The following is a 16,750-nucleotide window of genomic DNA, read 5'->3' on the forward strand; positions in this document are numbered from 1 at the left end:
GGCTAACTGATTTTCTTATAAGCGCTCATTTGGGACATTTTTACCATTTCAGTTGTATCTGACAATAGCCACAATTAACAGTTCATGAAACACTATTTTTTTTAACGACTACTGCAGGTATTGAAAATTTAGCAACTTCTTTTTCAAAAGCATTGACAATATATAAGATCTAATTTGCAAAAGAGCCAAAGTAGTATGAAGACTTTTCCTGTCTGCCTCCCCCCCCCCATTAAAAACAGAAGGTATTAATCACTGGATTTCAAAGGCAGCTGACTGATGCTATTCACTGAGTAGGGCATTCTCACTAATGTGGCCCCATGAATAACTCTCAAGGCTTTTATTAGGGCTGAGTGGACTCTTAGCAGCACAGCCTCCCTTTAGCAACCCTCTTCCCCTCAGGCTCCAAAAGGATTATAGATAGCAGCTGAAAGAAAGCATCATTGGTAAAAACAAAAGTGTTTAAAGGGGAAAAAAATGGGAGCAAAGTGGACATATTGGAGACAAGTCATGATTCATGGCCTGTACTGTGTTCCGCCTCTCTTTTTCTTATTCAATACACTCTTTAGTTCTACTGCTGGATAAGAGGGGACCAGACCAGTGCACTTCTCCTAGCAACCAATATCAGTCAGCAAAGAAGGCATGTCATCTGCTCAAAGGGAAAACGGAAGAATTTGGGGTCATACAAAGCCAGACACATGTTCTTTTGCATCTGATCCCAAATTGATTATCAAAAAGGATTCAGTAAATGCTAAATAATTCTGTTTTATGTGAATGTTAACAATCCATAGAACTAAATATCAGCTTGTCCGCTTGCTATATAGCAGAGTTTCAAATGCTGGTCCAATTCATTTCGTTCAAATGTTCAGCTTTTCACTTTCCAACACCCCCTCACTCCTCATTGTTCATAGAAACTGCCTCTCCCAGGTATATCCTTGCACTTCCTGGACTATTTCAAATGCAAAGATCACACATAAACTCCTATAACACCCCAAGTTCAGAAAGCTTTGAATTGCACCCTGAGAAAGATAGACTATAAAAGCAATTGCCTAGTTGTCTTATTTGCATGCCATGCTTGGTTGATGCTTAGAAAGATAAAAACCACTTTCTGAAAAGAAAAGTTAAACGAACTTGGAATTTAAATTTAACATGATGAGACGCTTTTACTGAGCAGCTCAAAAACCTGGGGAGTTTCATAAGATCCAACTGGCGAACATCACAGGTGTTACAGTTTAACAGAAAAGTACAATAATAATTCATAGCCCGGGAAATGTTCTTCATAAAATAAAAGTTGTCTGATGGATTGTGAGTAGAGGGCAGGTATCAAACAACTCAGAAGTTTATTCATATCTTACAGTCATGTGTGTATGGGGCAGGGGGGGGGGGATAAGAGGTATCTCTGCCCAAAATCTGTACCCACATGCTGTACATTATTTTTCCCATTCTTTATTCTTTCATTTTGTATTACAAGTTCGCATTATCCAGGCTTTCAAATCACAAAGGCGAAGTGAAACACTTAAAAACGTACTTAGCTGCAAAATCACCTACATGTTTTCAGGATAGCCAGTGAGGAACTCCCCAACCAACTCTGTTAGCACTTTCTTTTCTGCTGAAGTTTTTCAACAGCATTTGTGAGAAGAAAAGGAGGCTGCAAACCTCAGTTGAATGACAGCTTGAAGATTTGTGAGTACAGGGCTCAGGTGCCATGGAAATACCTTTTCACTGTTAGTTTTTAACTCTTGAAATTATCACTGTTTCGAAGAAAAGTATCCTCACAGCCCATTTTGAATGAAAAAATGCTGAGGAATGTTAAGTTACTAGGCACTTTCTTTTTGAAAGGTAACATTCTTCTTACTCAGTATCTCCTCTAATCAATGATGCAGATGCAGTTAGGGAGGGGTTCGCATAATTTGCATTTGGGTGAAGGCATCTTGTAGTTGTTGACATGCAAAGGTGTTCTAGAATGAACAAGCAGTTGCATATTTAAGGTGGGGAAACTGAAATGCCTGCTTTAGTTTTAATAGATCAACAATTAACTCAGTTTTCAATAACTACACTATTATTTGCCAACACATTAAAGTTCACTTTAAAATAAAGATACAAAACACAACTTAGAATTCCTATTGCTAGGTTCATCCTGAATTTCCCTTAATTTACTGTAACCCTGAAAACTACGTTTTATAATTATCAGATGTACCTTAACAAATTAGTGTACTGTATTCGAGCATTTGCTAGTATTTGTAAGTATATATTGTTAAACTTTAAAGTATGGCTATAACATTGATTTATAAAATTTATGACCTTTTCTTTATAAAAAAAACCTCTTGACTTAACTTTTTTGAAGGTCAAAAGTTCTCCCTTTTTTGTTCATACTTATGAACATTTTAATTGGTTATAACTGTTGTACAGGTTTTGGACAAATCCTTTAAATTCCAAATGGTTTCCTTGTTCTTTGCTTAAGCTTGAAAAGCAGTGTAATGAAAGAGTTGAGTTATATTCCATGTTCTCCAGTTCATTTCCAAAAAGGCTTGGGACCAAAAACTAGGGGAACAGATCCCACATCAATCCTTACAACAGAAATTAAAAAGTGGCTGTTGGGCTTCCCTGGTGGCGCAGTGGTTGAGAGTCTGCCTGCTGATGCAGGGGACGCGGGTTCGTGCCCCGGTCCGGGAAGACCCCACATGCCGCGGAGCGGCTGGGCCCGTGAGCCATGGCCACTGAGCCTGCACGTCCGGAGGAGCCTGTGCTCCGCAACGGGAGAGGTCATAGCAGTGAGAGGCCCGCGTACCGCAAAAAAAAAAAAAAAAAAAAAAAAAAGTGGCTGTTAACCCCTCTCCTGAGCTAAAACTGCCATGTCACATACAGTTCTAGTCACAGTGGCCATAAACTAGTGAGTACATTGGCTTAAGACTATTTTTTTTAGTATTAAATTTTTGAATCCCATTTATTCATAAAGAAACAATAAGTACCATTGGTCATTAATGAATGAAAGTGGATGTGCATCATAAGGCTAGTGGATTTTGACTGTCATCTATATTCAAATCATTAAGCCCACATCAAAATATAGCCCCCATGCAGACTGAACAATAATTCGTGATTATTTTCAAAGATGGGTATTTATGGTTTGGGATAATTTTTTTCCAGGATAAATTTTCCCCTTTAATTGTACTCAAACATAATGCAAATGATAGGACATTTAACTAAATGACTTACAGTAAGAGAATTTAAGGCTGAGACATTGAAGAGTACATGGTCAAATATCTATTTTTTTATAAGATTCTAAAGTCATACAATTAATTAGTGATAAAGCTTAAAGAGGAGTCCACAGCTTCTGGACACCCATGGTGTATCCCTTCCACAGTAGCAATGATTTTGCTTTAGTCAGGTTACACTTGATATACACAACCACTCAATATGCAAATCTGGTTAATGTATAATTATAAAAAGTATTAGAATCAATGATGTCTATACTAGATGTAAGAAAGATAAGTGGGCTATGTAGGAAAAAAATGTTGAGTGGAGACAATGTTAATTTTTAAAAATTTTCTGTACTAGAAGTGTTTACTTGGAATTCAGTAAGCTTTGTCTCTTAAAAGATTTATCTTCATGATACTTTATATCAAAAGCACCAAGTAAAAAATGTAAATCAGTCAATGTGAACCAAAACGCAGGGTTTTACTAGCATGTTCTGTTTGTTAACGAATTTCTATTTGTAGTATGCCTCTCTTGTTTATTCCTTTCATTCATAATATCACTCACTTGGGAATCCCATTTGCTCTGTAATCAGCACGTGATGCAATGGAAACATACATGTCATAGCACGTTTGTCACAGTTGCATAGGTGTGGACACAGATGAGTCCCCTTAAGAGGCAACAAAAGTTCTTATTTAGTCACCTGAAGACTCATGCTTGAAAGGTTATATGAAAATCTTCGTGAAACGCATCTCAAATGTAGTTCATGATTAGCCTGATAGACAAAGTCCTCTTAAACTTACTTCTACTCCATACTAGGAAAGGGATACCAATAGAATAAAAATACTACTACTAATAAAAAAATAATAATAAATACACTTAATTGGAGTTTATTAAGTACCAGGCGCTGTTCAAAGCATTTTAATATAATTTCTACATATATAACATATATATGTAACATAGAGATATATATTACATATACACACATCTAATTCCATATATGATAACATATCAATATATATGCACACATATGTTCCACATACACACATATACATACATAGGTATATATATGTGTGTGTGTGTGATGAATATATATTAATCTATTCCTCATATCAGCTATTTGAGAAGACACTATTACCATGCCAATTTTAAAGATAAGGACACTCAGAATGGTTAAATTATTTGCTCTTACTCAGTCAGTAGTGTTTGTTGACTGCCTTTCAGTAATCATCTCACATTGCCCCTCCGTACAACTATGTTACAATTAAACTAGACTCCTTGCCTTTCCCCTAGCACACCTTTGTCATCTCCATGCCATTCCTCCTGTTATTCCTTTTGCTGGAATGCAATTTCTAATCTTTCTGTCTATTAAAAGTTCACCCTTGGGCTTCCCTGGTGGCGCAGTGGTTGAGAGTCCGCCTGCCGATGGAGGGGACACGGGTTCGTGCCCCGGTCCGGGAAGATCCCACATGCCGCGGAGTGGCTAGGCCCGTGAGCCATGGCCGCTGAGCCTGCGCGTCCGGAGCCTATGCTCTGCAACGGGAGAGGCCACAACAGTGAGAGGCCCGCATACCGCAAAAAAAAAAAAAAAATTCACTCTTCCTCTAAGGCCCACATTAAGTGACCCATTTGGTGTTGAGTTCCCAGACTATGTTCTGTGTTCCTTCAACCCCACATACCGCCCCCCGCATTTACCAGATAACTACTTTTATTTTAGTGACTTGAATATTTGTTATCTTCTCTACTAAAGAATCACCTCCTTGAAGGTGGGAACTATTTAACTTCATTATGTCCCTCACGGAGCCCTCAGCAAGGTGCTTTGTTTATAAATAGGTGCTCAATAAGCATGTGTTGAATCAGATGAATAACCTCAAGGCATCTCAAGCTAATTCCCTTGTCGACATATTTGGAAAACAGCTGGCCATTTTCAGTTAGTTACAAGAGCCTGGAACTCTTGTTAAGGAGTTCCAGGGTTGAGAAGCTGGAAATAGTCTTTTGAGAGAAGCGTGGTATAGAGATAAAAAACATCCCTGGACTCTAGTTTCAGCTCGACTACTAAGCAGCAATAGGCTATATGACAAGGCACATAAAAACTCTGAGCTTCACACATGCACCCCAATATTCACTGCAGCACTATTTACAATAACCAGGACATGGAAGCAACCTAAATGTCCATCAACAGAGGAATGGATAAAGAAGATGTGGTACATATATACAATGGAATATTACTCAGCCATAAAAAAGGAATCAAATTGTGTCATTTTTAGAGATGTGGATGGACCTAGAGACTGTCATACAGGGTGAAGTAAGTCAAAAAAAAGAAAACAAATATTGTATGTTAATGCAAATATGTGGAATCTAGAAAAATGGTATAGATGATCTTATTTGCAAAGCAGAAATAGAGACACAGACGTAGAGAACAAATATATGGTCACCAAGGGGGAAGGGGAGGGTGGGATTGACATATATACACTATTGATACTATGTATAAAATAGATAACTAATGAGAACATACTGTATAGCTCAGGGAACTCTACTAATGCTTTGTGGTGACCTAAATGGGAAGGAAATCCAAAAAAGAGGGGATATATGTATACATATAGCTGATTCACTTTGCTGTACAGTAGAAACTAACACATTGTAAAGCAACTATACTCCAATAAAAATTAATTTTAAAAAAACCTCTGAGCTTCATTCTCCATCTGTCCAACCAACGAGAGAATTGTACCACAAAACTGCAAAAACTTCTTCTAACTCTGAGATGTTATCATTCTGTGATTTACATTTAGTATTGTTGAAGTCTCTGCTAAAAGTGACAATTTCAATTTGGGTTAATTTCATTTGTAAAACTTTACAGGGCAACTGAAGAAGATTGAGAAGACAATCACTGAAGGGATTAGAAATTAGGACTACTGGAAACTTAAAGCATATTATTATCATATAAAACTGTCTCACTACAAACATATATCCAACTTGTAAAGGCTGTTCAACATTTTCTTTCCATGGTGAATTAAAAGAATATATTTACCTCATACATTGCCCGTGGGAATGTAAAATGATATAGTTGCTTTGGAAAACAGTCTTGCAGTTCCTCAAAAGGTTAAACACAGAATTACCATATGACCCAGCAAGTCCACTCCAGTTATACACCCAAAAGAAATGAAAACATATGTGCACACAAAGATTAATACACAAATGTTCATAGCAACGATCTTTATAATAGCCCCAAAGTGGAAACAACCTAAATGTCCATGAACTGATAATTCAAAGAATAAACGATGTGGAATACCATTCAGCAATAACAAAGAATGAAGTAGTGATATACACTACAACATGGATGACCCTTGAAAACATTAGATGAAGGGAAAGAAGCCAGTCACAAAAGAGCATATATTGTAATATTCTATTTACATGAAATGTCCAAAATAGAAAAACCTACAGAGACAGAAAGTTGACTAGTGGCTTCCTAGGGCTGGGGAAGGGATGGCAGATAAGGAGCAGGATACTTGGCTTCTTTTTTTGGATGAAAAAACGTTCTAAAATTGGATTGTAGTTATGGTTGCACAATTCTCTGAATACACTAAAAACCACTGAATTGTACACTTTACATGAGTAACTTGTTTGTGAAATATAATGTGAATTATATTTCAATCATTTCAGTGAAGTTGTTGGGGGAAAATATTTAAGTAGCAAAATTTAGAGAATGTCTATGTTTGCTTTATCTCAGTTTTAAAGAATAAATTTTCTAGTAAGACTCCTTTGAGTTATTTTCTTAAAATCAAAAGTAGGTCTACAAAGAGGGTCTACCTGCCAAATTCCTGGGTATATCTCAGTTTAGTATCAATGATGGTAAACAGGGTCCTAGACATGATGATTACAACAGTAGATAGGGTAGGGTAATTCCAGTTGCTGCAGGTATTTTAATCTTCCTCTTCTTTTTCAATTATTAGTGAGCTATATAATTGGAGACCAATTTTAAAAGTATTCTTTTTAATTCTATGCCTGAACTAAAGTAATCATTTTTATCTGTTGCTTAAATGAAAAGTTGCCCTAAAGGTGAAGAAAAGTCTCACTTTTTGTACCTACAGTCCTCCGCTCTACCAACTGAGCTATTGAAGGACCTTCTCACTTTTTGGAATAGATATCATTGTATAAGTCAAAATTCCTTAGTCAGATAAGAGTGTATGTGGTCCTATTAAGGCACATTAGAATCATTTGAAGGAGTGTCTTGTCAAAATATATACACCACTCAACAGTGTGCTAAAACATCCAACAGTGTTAGTATGGGGATTGGGAGTGACCATGTAAGTCACACCATTGTTGAAAATACTCTTGGTTAGAAAAGAGACATATCAAAGCAAATAGTCAATTCTATATCTCCTGCCAGGTGAAAGGTGGAATACTAAATCATCAGAAATCATGATGTCATTTATGTCAAAATATGCATGTTTGATAACTCTCTCTCTCTAAAAAGAGAGAGAGAGAATGAGAGACACGTACAAATACACACCCCCAAATAAATAAATAAACCTAGTTCAAATGGTAAAAGTTTCACATGTTGGGCTAGGGCATGAAAATAAACATCTCAAAAGCACTCCATAAGCACATTTTCATTTATTCAACAAATACTTGATTTTACTATGTGTTATCCTGTGCTCTAGGCATTGGAGGAACACAGGTAAACAAAATAGACAAAGAAAGTCCATGCCCTAGGAGCTCAGTGGAAGAGGCAGACAATAATCATACTAACATATGCATACAGCAAACAGTCTTCTAAACTCTAGATGGTCTCCCTTCAGAACAGAAGGCAGATTTGCTTACTGTCTAATATAGTCAAGACAATGTTTCCCTCCAGGCCAAAGGTTAGGCAGATTTCCTTATCGCCCACTATAAAATATCCTGGTTCCCAAGCTCAGGGCTCATCAGCTGTGAGGCTAACCCATTATGTGTGCATCATCTACCTGGGCCCCACTGCATTGCCCCTAAGGGTCTTCAGGGGAAAGGTAAATCTATACAAACATGAAGTCATGCTGCTTGCTGTGACATGACTAATGAAATCTACCATCTGGGACCCAGGAGTTTCATGTCCTTTGCCAGCATTCATGAAGTTGTAGCAGTCTAACTTCTTAGCTCACAAGTAGGGTACAATGTGAGTCCCTTCAAGGCTGTTTATACAAACACGTGCATGTGCGTGTGGACACGTGCACACACCCACATAAACTTTAAGAAGGTGATAAGAGCTCAGAAAAAAATTAAGATAGGTAAGGGGGGTAGTCCAATAGTGTTTTAAGGGAAGCATTTTTACATTAGGTGGTCCATATATCTGAAGAGATGATATTGGATAGGGACTCATTAAACCAATTGAAAAAACTCACCCATGCAATAATCAGGGGAAGCACATTTCAGATGAAAGAAAGAACAAATGCAAAAGCCCTGAGTCAGGAACAAAACATCAAAAAGAAAGGTCTAAACCTAGGTTCCAGTAGGGAGTGTGAACAGATGAGATCAGAGAGGCAGTGAGGGACCTGAATTTGAAGAGTCTTGTAAACTATTTCGAAGAGTTATCAGTGGAAGCCATTAGAGGCTTCTGAGCAAGGAGCTGCCATTATCTTATTTACATGCTTTTGAAAGGTCCCTGTGGCTACTGGGTGGAGAATTAACTGGATGGAGGTAAGGTGTGGGGATAGGAAGAGCAGGAATGGAAGCAGGATGATCATTGATCAGATTATTCCAATAGTCCATGTTTTGACCAGGATGGTAGTGGTTGAATTAGTAAGAAACATTTGGAATCTATTTAAAAATGCATCAATACAATAAGATGAATTAATGGATGCCTAGGGGAATGGGTAAACGGATAGATATGTGGTCATCGAGTATAGTAAATTAATGGTAGAATCTACGTGGGAATATGAGTGTTCACTGTAAAAATCAGCTATGTTGCATGTTTGAAAATGCTTATATTAAAATTTTGGGGAAAAATTCACAAACACATGCATAAAATTTTAGGTATCAGGGTATATTTCAAAGGATTTACTAACAAGTCAGATAGGGGCTGTGAGAACAAGTCAAAAATGATTCCTAGTTTCGGGTCATGAAAAACTGTGAATACTGATGCCATCTACTGAGCTGGAGATGACTGGAAAGAGAAGCAAATTCTATCCCTGGCTTGAGTTTGATATATTCATTTTTAAAATTATTTTATTGAGGTATAATTGACATACATTATAGTAGTTTCAGGTGTACAACACAATGATTTGCTATTTGTATACATTGGGAAATGATCATCACAACAAATCTAGTTACTATCCAAGTCTGATATATTCTTATTAGATATCAAGCAAAGATGTCATGTAGTCAGCTGGATATGTCAAGTAATGTACGGGCACTGCAGATACAATGGTATATAGAAGAGCCAAGTTGTAATCTCATGGAATTTACATTCTTCCACAAGTGATTAGGGCAATTTGAGAAGCATCAGCATAAAGAAGTATGTAAAACCCATGTGACCAGATGAAAGCTATTAAGGATTAGGTGCAAATGGAGGAAAAAACACTAAGGACTGAGGCCTAGATTACTCCAATGTTGTTTTGTTAGAGACAGGTTTTTTGGGTGAATATGCTACACTTTAGATGCTATATTAGATTTTTGCTATGCTGAAACATTGCCAGAGTTTATGGAATTTCCCCTTAAAAGACTTTATGTCATCATTCATTCATGCTTTATTCAATAATTTAAAAAAGAAGAAAATCATTAACAACATCAATGTATTGATTTAGGTTGACAGGTCTATACCTGGAAACACTATAAGAAACATAACAATACTTCTCTTTGAAAATAAATCACTAATATAGCACCCTATAACTTTCTGCTAGAACTCAGATCTGTAGACTTCTGTCTGCCTAAACTGGAAAAAGAACTATATAAGTTTGCATCAAGCTCTACAGGATTGTAAAAGAAAAATGATGAGTCAAGACCCCAATTGGGTATATCCAAAGTTAAAATATTATTAGCATATCTCCTTTAAATGCAGATTTTCTAAATTGTTATCCAAGAAACCTCTCACCTATTTTCTTCATTCTTCAAATATTTCTTTAATTCCTTCCACTGGGTCCAAAAAAGAAGGAGAAGAAGGAGGGGAAGGAAGAAATGAAGGCGGAAGAGGAAGGGGGGGTACAGGAGAAGTAGGAGAAGGAGAAGAGGAGAACTAGGAGTAGAAATAAGTAAAAGGAAAGCCTGGGCTTCCCTGGTGGCGTAGTGGTTGAGAGTCCGCCTGCCGATGCAGGGGACATCGGGTTCGTGCCCTGGTCCGGGAAGACCCCACATGGCGCAGAGCGGCTGGGCCCGTGAGCCATGGCCGCTGAGGCTGCATGTCCGGAGCCTGTGCTCCGCAACGGGAGAGGCCATAACAGTGAGAGGCCCGCGTACCGCAAAAAAAAAAAAAAAAAAAAAAAAAAAAGGAAAATCTGTTTTTTCTAACTCTTCAAAAAACAAACTGCACATAGGAAGTAAATAAATAAATAACTCCTATGGACTGCAGGAACTACTGAAGCAGATATTACTGGACACACACATCCTACATACATAAGTTTCCTTCATTACTATATATGTATCCAAATGTAGGCAATGTGCTTATGTATCCATATTTTTATTAGCAAAGATGCTATTTTATACAGGTTGCTCAAGGATGCAATGACTAGAATTTTTTTTTTTTTTTTTGGTATAATCATGACCTTTTTTTCTTTAAGATACTCTTTTCTCTATGTATTAAGAAATCCTTTTGGTTTATGGTCCAAATGTTGCCTAGAATCAAAGGTTATTCAAACAAAGCCATTTCAAACGTGATATTAGTGTATAGTTGCAAGAAGAAATTTCAGGTTACTTATATGCAATTTAAGTTCTGAAATGGACTACATATGGCTACAATAATGAGTCCATTACTGAAAGAAGCACTTTAGCAAAACCTATAAACCTATATGAGATTATATATCTGCACCATGCATATGTATCATCTTTATCTCTCCAAATATCACAAGTGCCATTTTCATTTTACAACCGTTAAGGATTAAAGACAAGAAATATTTTCATCTTAAAAACATCTTTTCGGGCTTCCCTGGTGGTGCAGTGGCTGAGAGTCCGCCTGCCGATACAGGGGACACGGGTTCGTGCCCCGGTCCGGGAAGATCCCACATGCCGTGGAGCAGCTGGGCCCGTGAGCCATGGCCTCTAAGCCTGCATGTCCGGAGCCTGTGCTCCGCAATGGGAGAGGCCACAACAGTGAGAGGCAAAACATCTTTTCACCAGTATTGTAAAATTATCGAACTGTCACAATGTATGAAATATAGATGTAATCCAACAGTCTTGTGACAGTTCATATTATTTCCCTGTAAATGATTACAAAACCATATTCTTATTTAAAAATAAAGAAAATCTGGAGAACAAAGGCTAAATTCAACACATATTCTCATACATAATAGTAAGGAAAAATCTGCATTTGGTTAATTAATCTGTATCGAATGAGATAATCTTTATTTACATCCCAAATAGAAAAGTTTGCCTGTAGTTTTCAACTAAATATTTATTCTCTACAGATGCCTACAGACACAAGATACAGAAAAATCATAAATAATAATGGCACATAACTTCCATGAGGATGCAAAACTCTAACATTTTTCATATACTATAAAAATGCACATATAAATAACCCACCAAGCAAATTTCAATGCAAATCTATGGATCATTTGTCACTGAATAAAATTAATTTCTGTGTCTAGCACAAGGAGAGTCAGTATATCTTTGAAATGGTACAAGCTTCTCTAAATTTGAAATTCATGGGGAGAATAAGCACACACTTCTAAGAAGGATAAGTAACTAGAAATCATAGAACCCTGGAAAACTAAGGCGGCTTAGAGATCCTACAAACAACCCCCTCATTATATATGCAAACACACAATCCCAGTGTGTTGAAATAGCCTAGAGGGCAGTGTTGTCTACATCCCAAATTTTTAACAATTCCCATGGAGGGGCTGTCATCATTAGGGGGTAAACCAAAGGCAATCCAATGTCAAACGTATGACTTACATACTAATTCAGTAAGTGTCCACCATTTCCATTGCTTTGGACATAGTAGATGCTAAATACAAAAACTAGTTTCACACACACAAGAATTTAATACTACCTTTTCAACTCCTCAATCTTGGGCATTTTTCACTACATTACTATGAATGTTGCTGCACAGTTATGGCCCAGACACAAACTACCCCCTTATCCTATAATGTTAAAACAGAATAAAGGTCCTAGGTGTATCTGTGGGACAGGAAGGGTAAGGTGAGGGGAGAGCGGGAAAGAAGGGAGTGAGCTAGGATACGAAGGAGGGAGGGCAGGGGGGAAATGATGTCTTGCTACTGCTGTTCCAGCAAGGTGGTTAATTGCATTTGTTTCATATATCTCCAAACACCCTGGTACATTAATTACATTCTGTAACACCAAGCTCTTCTGATTCCCTCTGTCACTTCCACTGAGCAATTTAATTGTATTCCAGCTAGCTACACAACGACTGAAAAAAAACACAAAAAAACAAAAACTTGGTGATAGTTCTGTAATCTAATATATAGTTTATAATGCATTTCTGGCATTGCAGTATATAAATTCATGGCTTGTGAGGACATATCCAAAAAGTTATATCAAAGTCTTATTGTGATAATCAAAACACTTGGGACAAAACCTTTTTGTGATGGTAATCTAAATGTATTACAAAGGTAAATGTATTGAGGAAGAAAATGTCTGGTGAATGATTAGATATGATTAGAGATATTGCCACAGTAGAATTCACAGTGATTTACTCCTATACATCTACTACTTAGAAGGGAAAAAAGAAAAAAGCAGTGTGCCCACATGAACGCCTCGCCTACTATCGCTGGGGGGCACGGGTACTTATGTAGTCCAGGGTTGAAAACAGCCACTTGACTGAAGGTAAACTCATCCGTATTGCCTCATGTTTATAGAAGGGCTTCCTTTTTGAGTCTGATACATGGGGCTCTGTGCAACAGCAGCTGCCAGGAACAAAGTTAGCTCCTACAGGCGGGCGAAAATAGGCAGTGTCCCAAATAATGACTTCGTCCACAATGTAAATACTGGAGGAAAGTTTATGTAGCAACAAGCTACTATAATGGCTCAAGTATCTGGACCAATACACCTCAGATTATTTATAAGTACAGTAATTAAAAATCTAAAGTACTACAATCCACACATGCAGGCAAAAATATCATGCTCTAATCTTCTCTTTATACTAATTATTTCCATTGAAGTGAAAATTAAAGTCGCTAGGTTAATACCAAATGTTCTTTTGATTTTCTTCTTTAGAACAAACAAACAAAACAGCATGTTAACGATTACTTCCACTCATCATTCAAAAGAGCTACAAAAAAGGATTTTGCAATCCTCCCACAGGAAACTGACATCCTATGAAAATACCCCAGGAAACCAAATCTGAACAAAAGACAGGAGAATCAGAGGCAGAATGCTGCCTGCTTGACAGACTGACTCAACCTAGAGGGAAACACCTACAGCACCTGTTTCAGATCCCCATTGTGTTTGCCAATAGGGACTGAGCTGAGTGTTCCGTACCCACAGCCAGCCCACAGCTTCTGCTTCCCCCTTCCTGGAGCCTCGCCCTGTCTTACTTTTGACAGTTTTCTCCCTATGATCTAAAGCTTCATTCTGATATCACGCTAGGAGAGCACTTACCAGCACGCAGGTGATACACATTGATCCCTGAGATCCCTGGCTCAAATTCCTAACCTACTGCACCTTCACTGGGGTGTCTATTACTTACTTCACTTGAATTTCTAAGCCAAAGTTCAGATACAAGAACAAACCCCAAATGGAGAACAAGCACAAGAGTATTAGACTCGTTCAAGAGATTTACTTTCATATTTCCTTTTCTAACAAAACTGAGAGCCCATCATTTATTACCCAACTCCTCAATTAATTAAGTAAATTACAACAATAGGTGACTCCTAACACGTTCCATTTGCAGCAGTTTAGAAACAAAAGACTTAAAACCTCTGCTTCCCCCAAAGTCCCCATGCCTGGCCCAAAGGGACCGAAAGATATAATGTCATTTTATTTATAGCCCACATCCAACTCAGAAAGAAATGTTGGGGTTTTTTTTTGGGGGGGGAGGGACAGGATAGAAACATTTTAACTTACCATCAACCCGAACATATAAAAATCCACAGAGCAGTAGTTGTGTAAACATCAGCCGACTCATTTTGACATATTAAAAAGGATCCAGATTGTTTAAGAAACCAATCCCAGAGAGCAAAAAGTACAAAAATAAGTATCAAAAAAAGAGGTAGGTCCAAAGTTTAGACTTTTCTAGCTGCTAATTAAAGTCAAGAAGAGCAAATGGCAAGATCAGAAGGGGTTAGTGGAGAGGTCTTGAATGGGGCACATGTAGATCCATCCAAATTAACAGGGAGCACTCCCAAGGCTGCTGTATTTCCTCACTGTGGCTTCCTAAATTCCCACGAATTCAGCCCAGCCGGAGGGATTATTCAAGTGTGTCTAACCCCCTCTCCTCAGGCTCCATGGCAATCCAAAGCCAAGTTCGTTCTTCAGAAGTCAAGAAGATGACGGGAGAGGAAAAAGACCTAATTCCTAGAAAGTGTTCCACAAACTTGCCAGCGCGCTGCCGAAAAAAAACATTGGCCTGCCCACTGGTTTCCTTTCCCCCGGTCTCCGTCTGGGTAGCAGCTCCACGTCCAGAGTTTTTTCACTAAACTTCCATAATAAGGATGTGTCAAAGCAACACTTTGCAGGCGGGCCGATTTGGCGGCCCTCTCCTTTGCAACCCCGTTGCCTCCCTCCACCTCTCTCGTTCCGAAAGAGAGGCAAAGGGAAATAGGGATGAGGCGGGTGGAGAATCCGAACTCCTACGTGGTGGGGCTGCAGGGAGGGAGGGAGGGAGGGAAGGCGGGAGGGATAGAGGGGCAGGGCTGAGGCTGCTGCCACCCCCCCCCCCCGCGGTGCCGCCTCCGAGCGGCTGTGAACCCGGGCGGCGGCAGGCGGCGGGCGGGTGCGGAGCGGGGCGGGTGAGCCCAGGGGCCCAGGAGCGGGAGAGCAGGGGAGCGCGCGGTGCAGCCGCCCGCCCGGGTCTAGCCGCCAGTCCACCTGGTACGGCCGCCGCCGCCGCTGCTCCCGCGGCCCCGCAGCAGAGCGTCCGCCTCCTCCTGAAGCTGCCGCGGGTGGAAGGACTTAGAGGGAAGGCGAGGAGGCGGGAGGGGAGGGGAGGAATGAAAGCTGCTTGGAGTCTGCCCCGGGGAGGGGGTGCGGGGGGTGATGAGGGGGTGCACGGAGCCCCCACTTCCACGCTCCGCCACCCGCCCGCACAGGGGGCGCCGGCCCGCTGGGCAGTGCGGGGAGGAGGAGCTGGAAAGCCTAGAGTCCTAGTGGGACAGAAATGAACAAATTCGGAGCCGAGGCTACCGGTCAACTCCTTCCCCTTCTCTGCGCCTCGTCGTCCCCCCCTGCTTCCCGCCTCGGGAGGGGGATAGGTGGGCTCTAGCCTCCTGCCCTTCGCCGCGTCCCGTTTAATGGGCAGGTAATTTTCTTGGTGAGCGATTTCATGGAAGCCCTTCCTAATTATTCATCCCTCCGTCTGCCGGAGATGCACACGCTTTCTGGAAAAAAGCTCATCCGTCCAGGACCCCGGGTGCAGCCTCATTACCCGTTAAAATCACGCAAACATTCACTCTTCACCTTTTAGCAAAATGAGAAGCTGAGCGGGAGGGAGAAAAGGAAAGGAAACAATATAACCACCTCTTGGAGCGGAGAGGTTGTTTCGGGGTGCTTTCTCCGTCGTTAAAAAGGCACAGAAAAGGGGGGAGGGAGATGTACAGAAATCTGTAGTCTCCACTGGCTTGTTTTAGCCAAGATCTATGGCCCCCTGAGGAATCCCGGGTTGGGGGGCAGGGGAAGGGGTGGCATCCCCTCTTCTGTTACTCAGTTGCCTTATGACCTCCTCAAAGATGAATTTGACGCGGGGCTGAGGGATGCCAAGGAGTTGAGAAAACGCTTAGGATGGAGAAAGGAGATCAGGGAGCTTGGGTGCGGGCGGGGGGGGGGGCGGTACCCGAAGTTATTACCCTCCAGAGACTAGCACCTCTGAAAGGAAATTCGGAAAACCCGAAAACCCAACTGAGCTAACGAAGCTCAAAAACAGCTGAATTGCAGCCCAAAGATGACAAAATCCTGAAAATTAAGGCAGAACCCACCAAGTGAATGCCATTCAGGACCAGGAAGATTAATGCAGGCCACATTAGATCAAAGGGATGCTAGTGTCTGGGGTGCCACCGGTGTGGCCGGTGGAGCCCGGCCTACGTGTGATCACAGGCTCGCTGGTAGTTGTTTGATGCTAGTTCGGATAATTACAAGGCGGGTTATAAGAACTCACGCAGGTTCCGGAGCCGAACTAAAAGCTGGATGGTGAGTCTTTAGTTCCCCCTACTGGAAAATATTAGAAAAGATTCTTTCTGTTCGTGGCCTTGTGAAGCAGTTTGAA

The 16,750-nt window shown here is 40.1% G+C and overlaps 1 protein-coding gene across 1 annotated transcript in view; it reads right to left on the reverse strand.

Moving 5' to 3' along the window:
- ROBO2 (roundabout guidance receptor 2) overlaps positions 1 to 15,029 on the reverse strand; it is a gene marked incomplete at its 3' end in the record, with an annotated part of 582,226 nt that extends 567,197 nt beyond the window's left edge. Inside the window, exon 1 of the mRNA XM_082624487.1 lies at positions 14,398 to 15,029. Within this exon, the coding sequence (XP_082480613.1) occupies positions 14,398 to 14,458 (61 nt within the window). The 5' untranslated portion in view covers positions 14,459 to 15,029. The remainder of the gene's footprint in view (positions 1 to 14,397) is intronic.
- Between the last annotated feature and the right edge of the window lie 1,721 nt (positions 15,030 to 16,750).

The sequence above is a fragment of the Mesoplodon mirus genome (genome assembly GCF_964341445.2).
Source record: "Mesoplodon mirus genome assembly, chromosome: 6".
NCBI lineage: Eukaryota > Metazoa > Chordata > Mammalia > Artiodactyla > Ziphiidae > Mesoplodon > Mesoplodon mirus.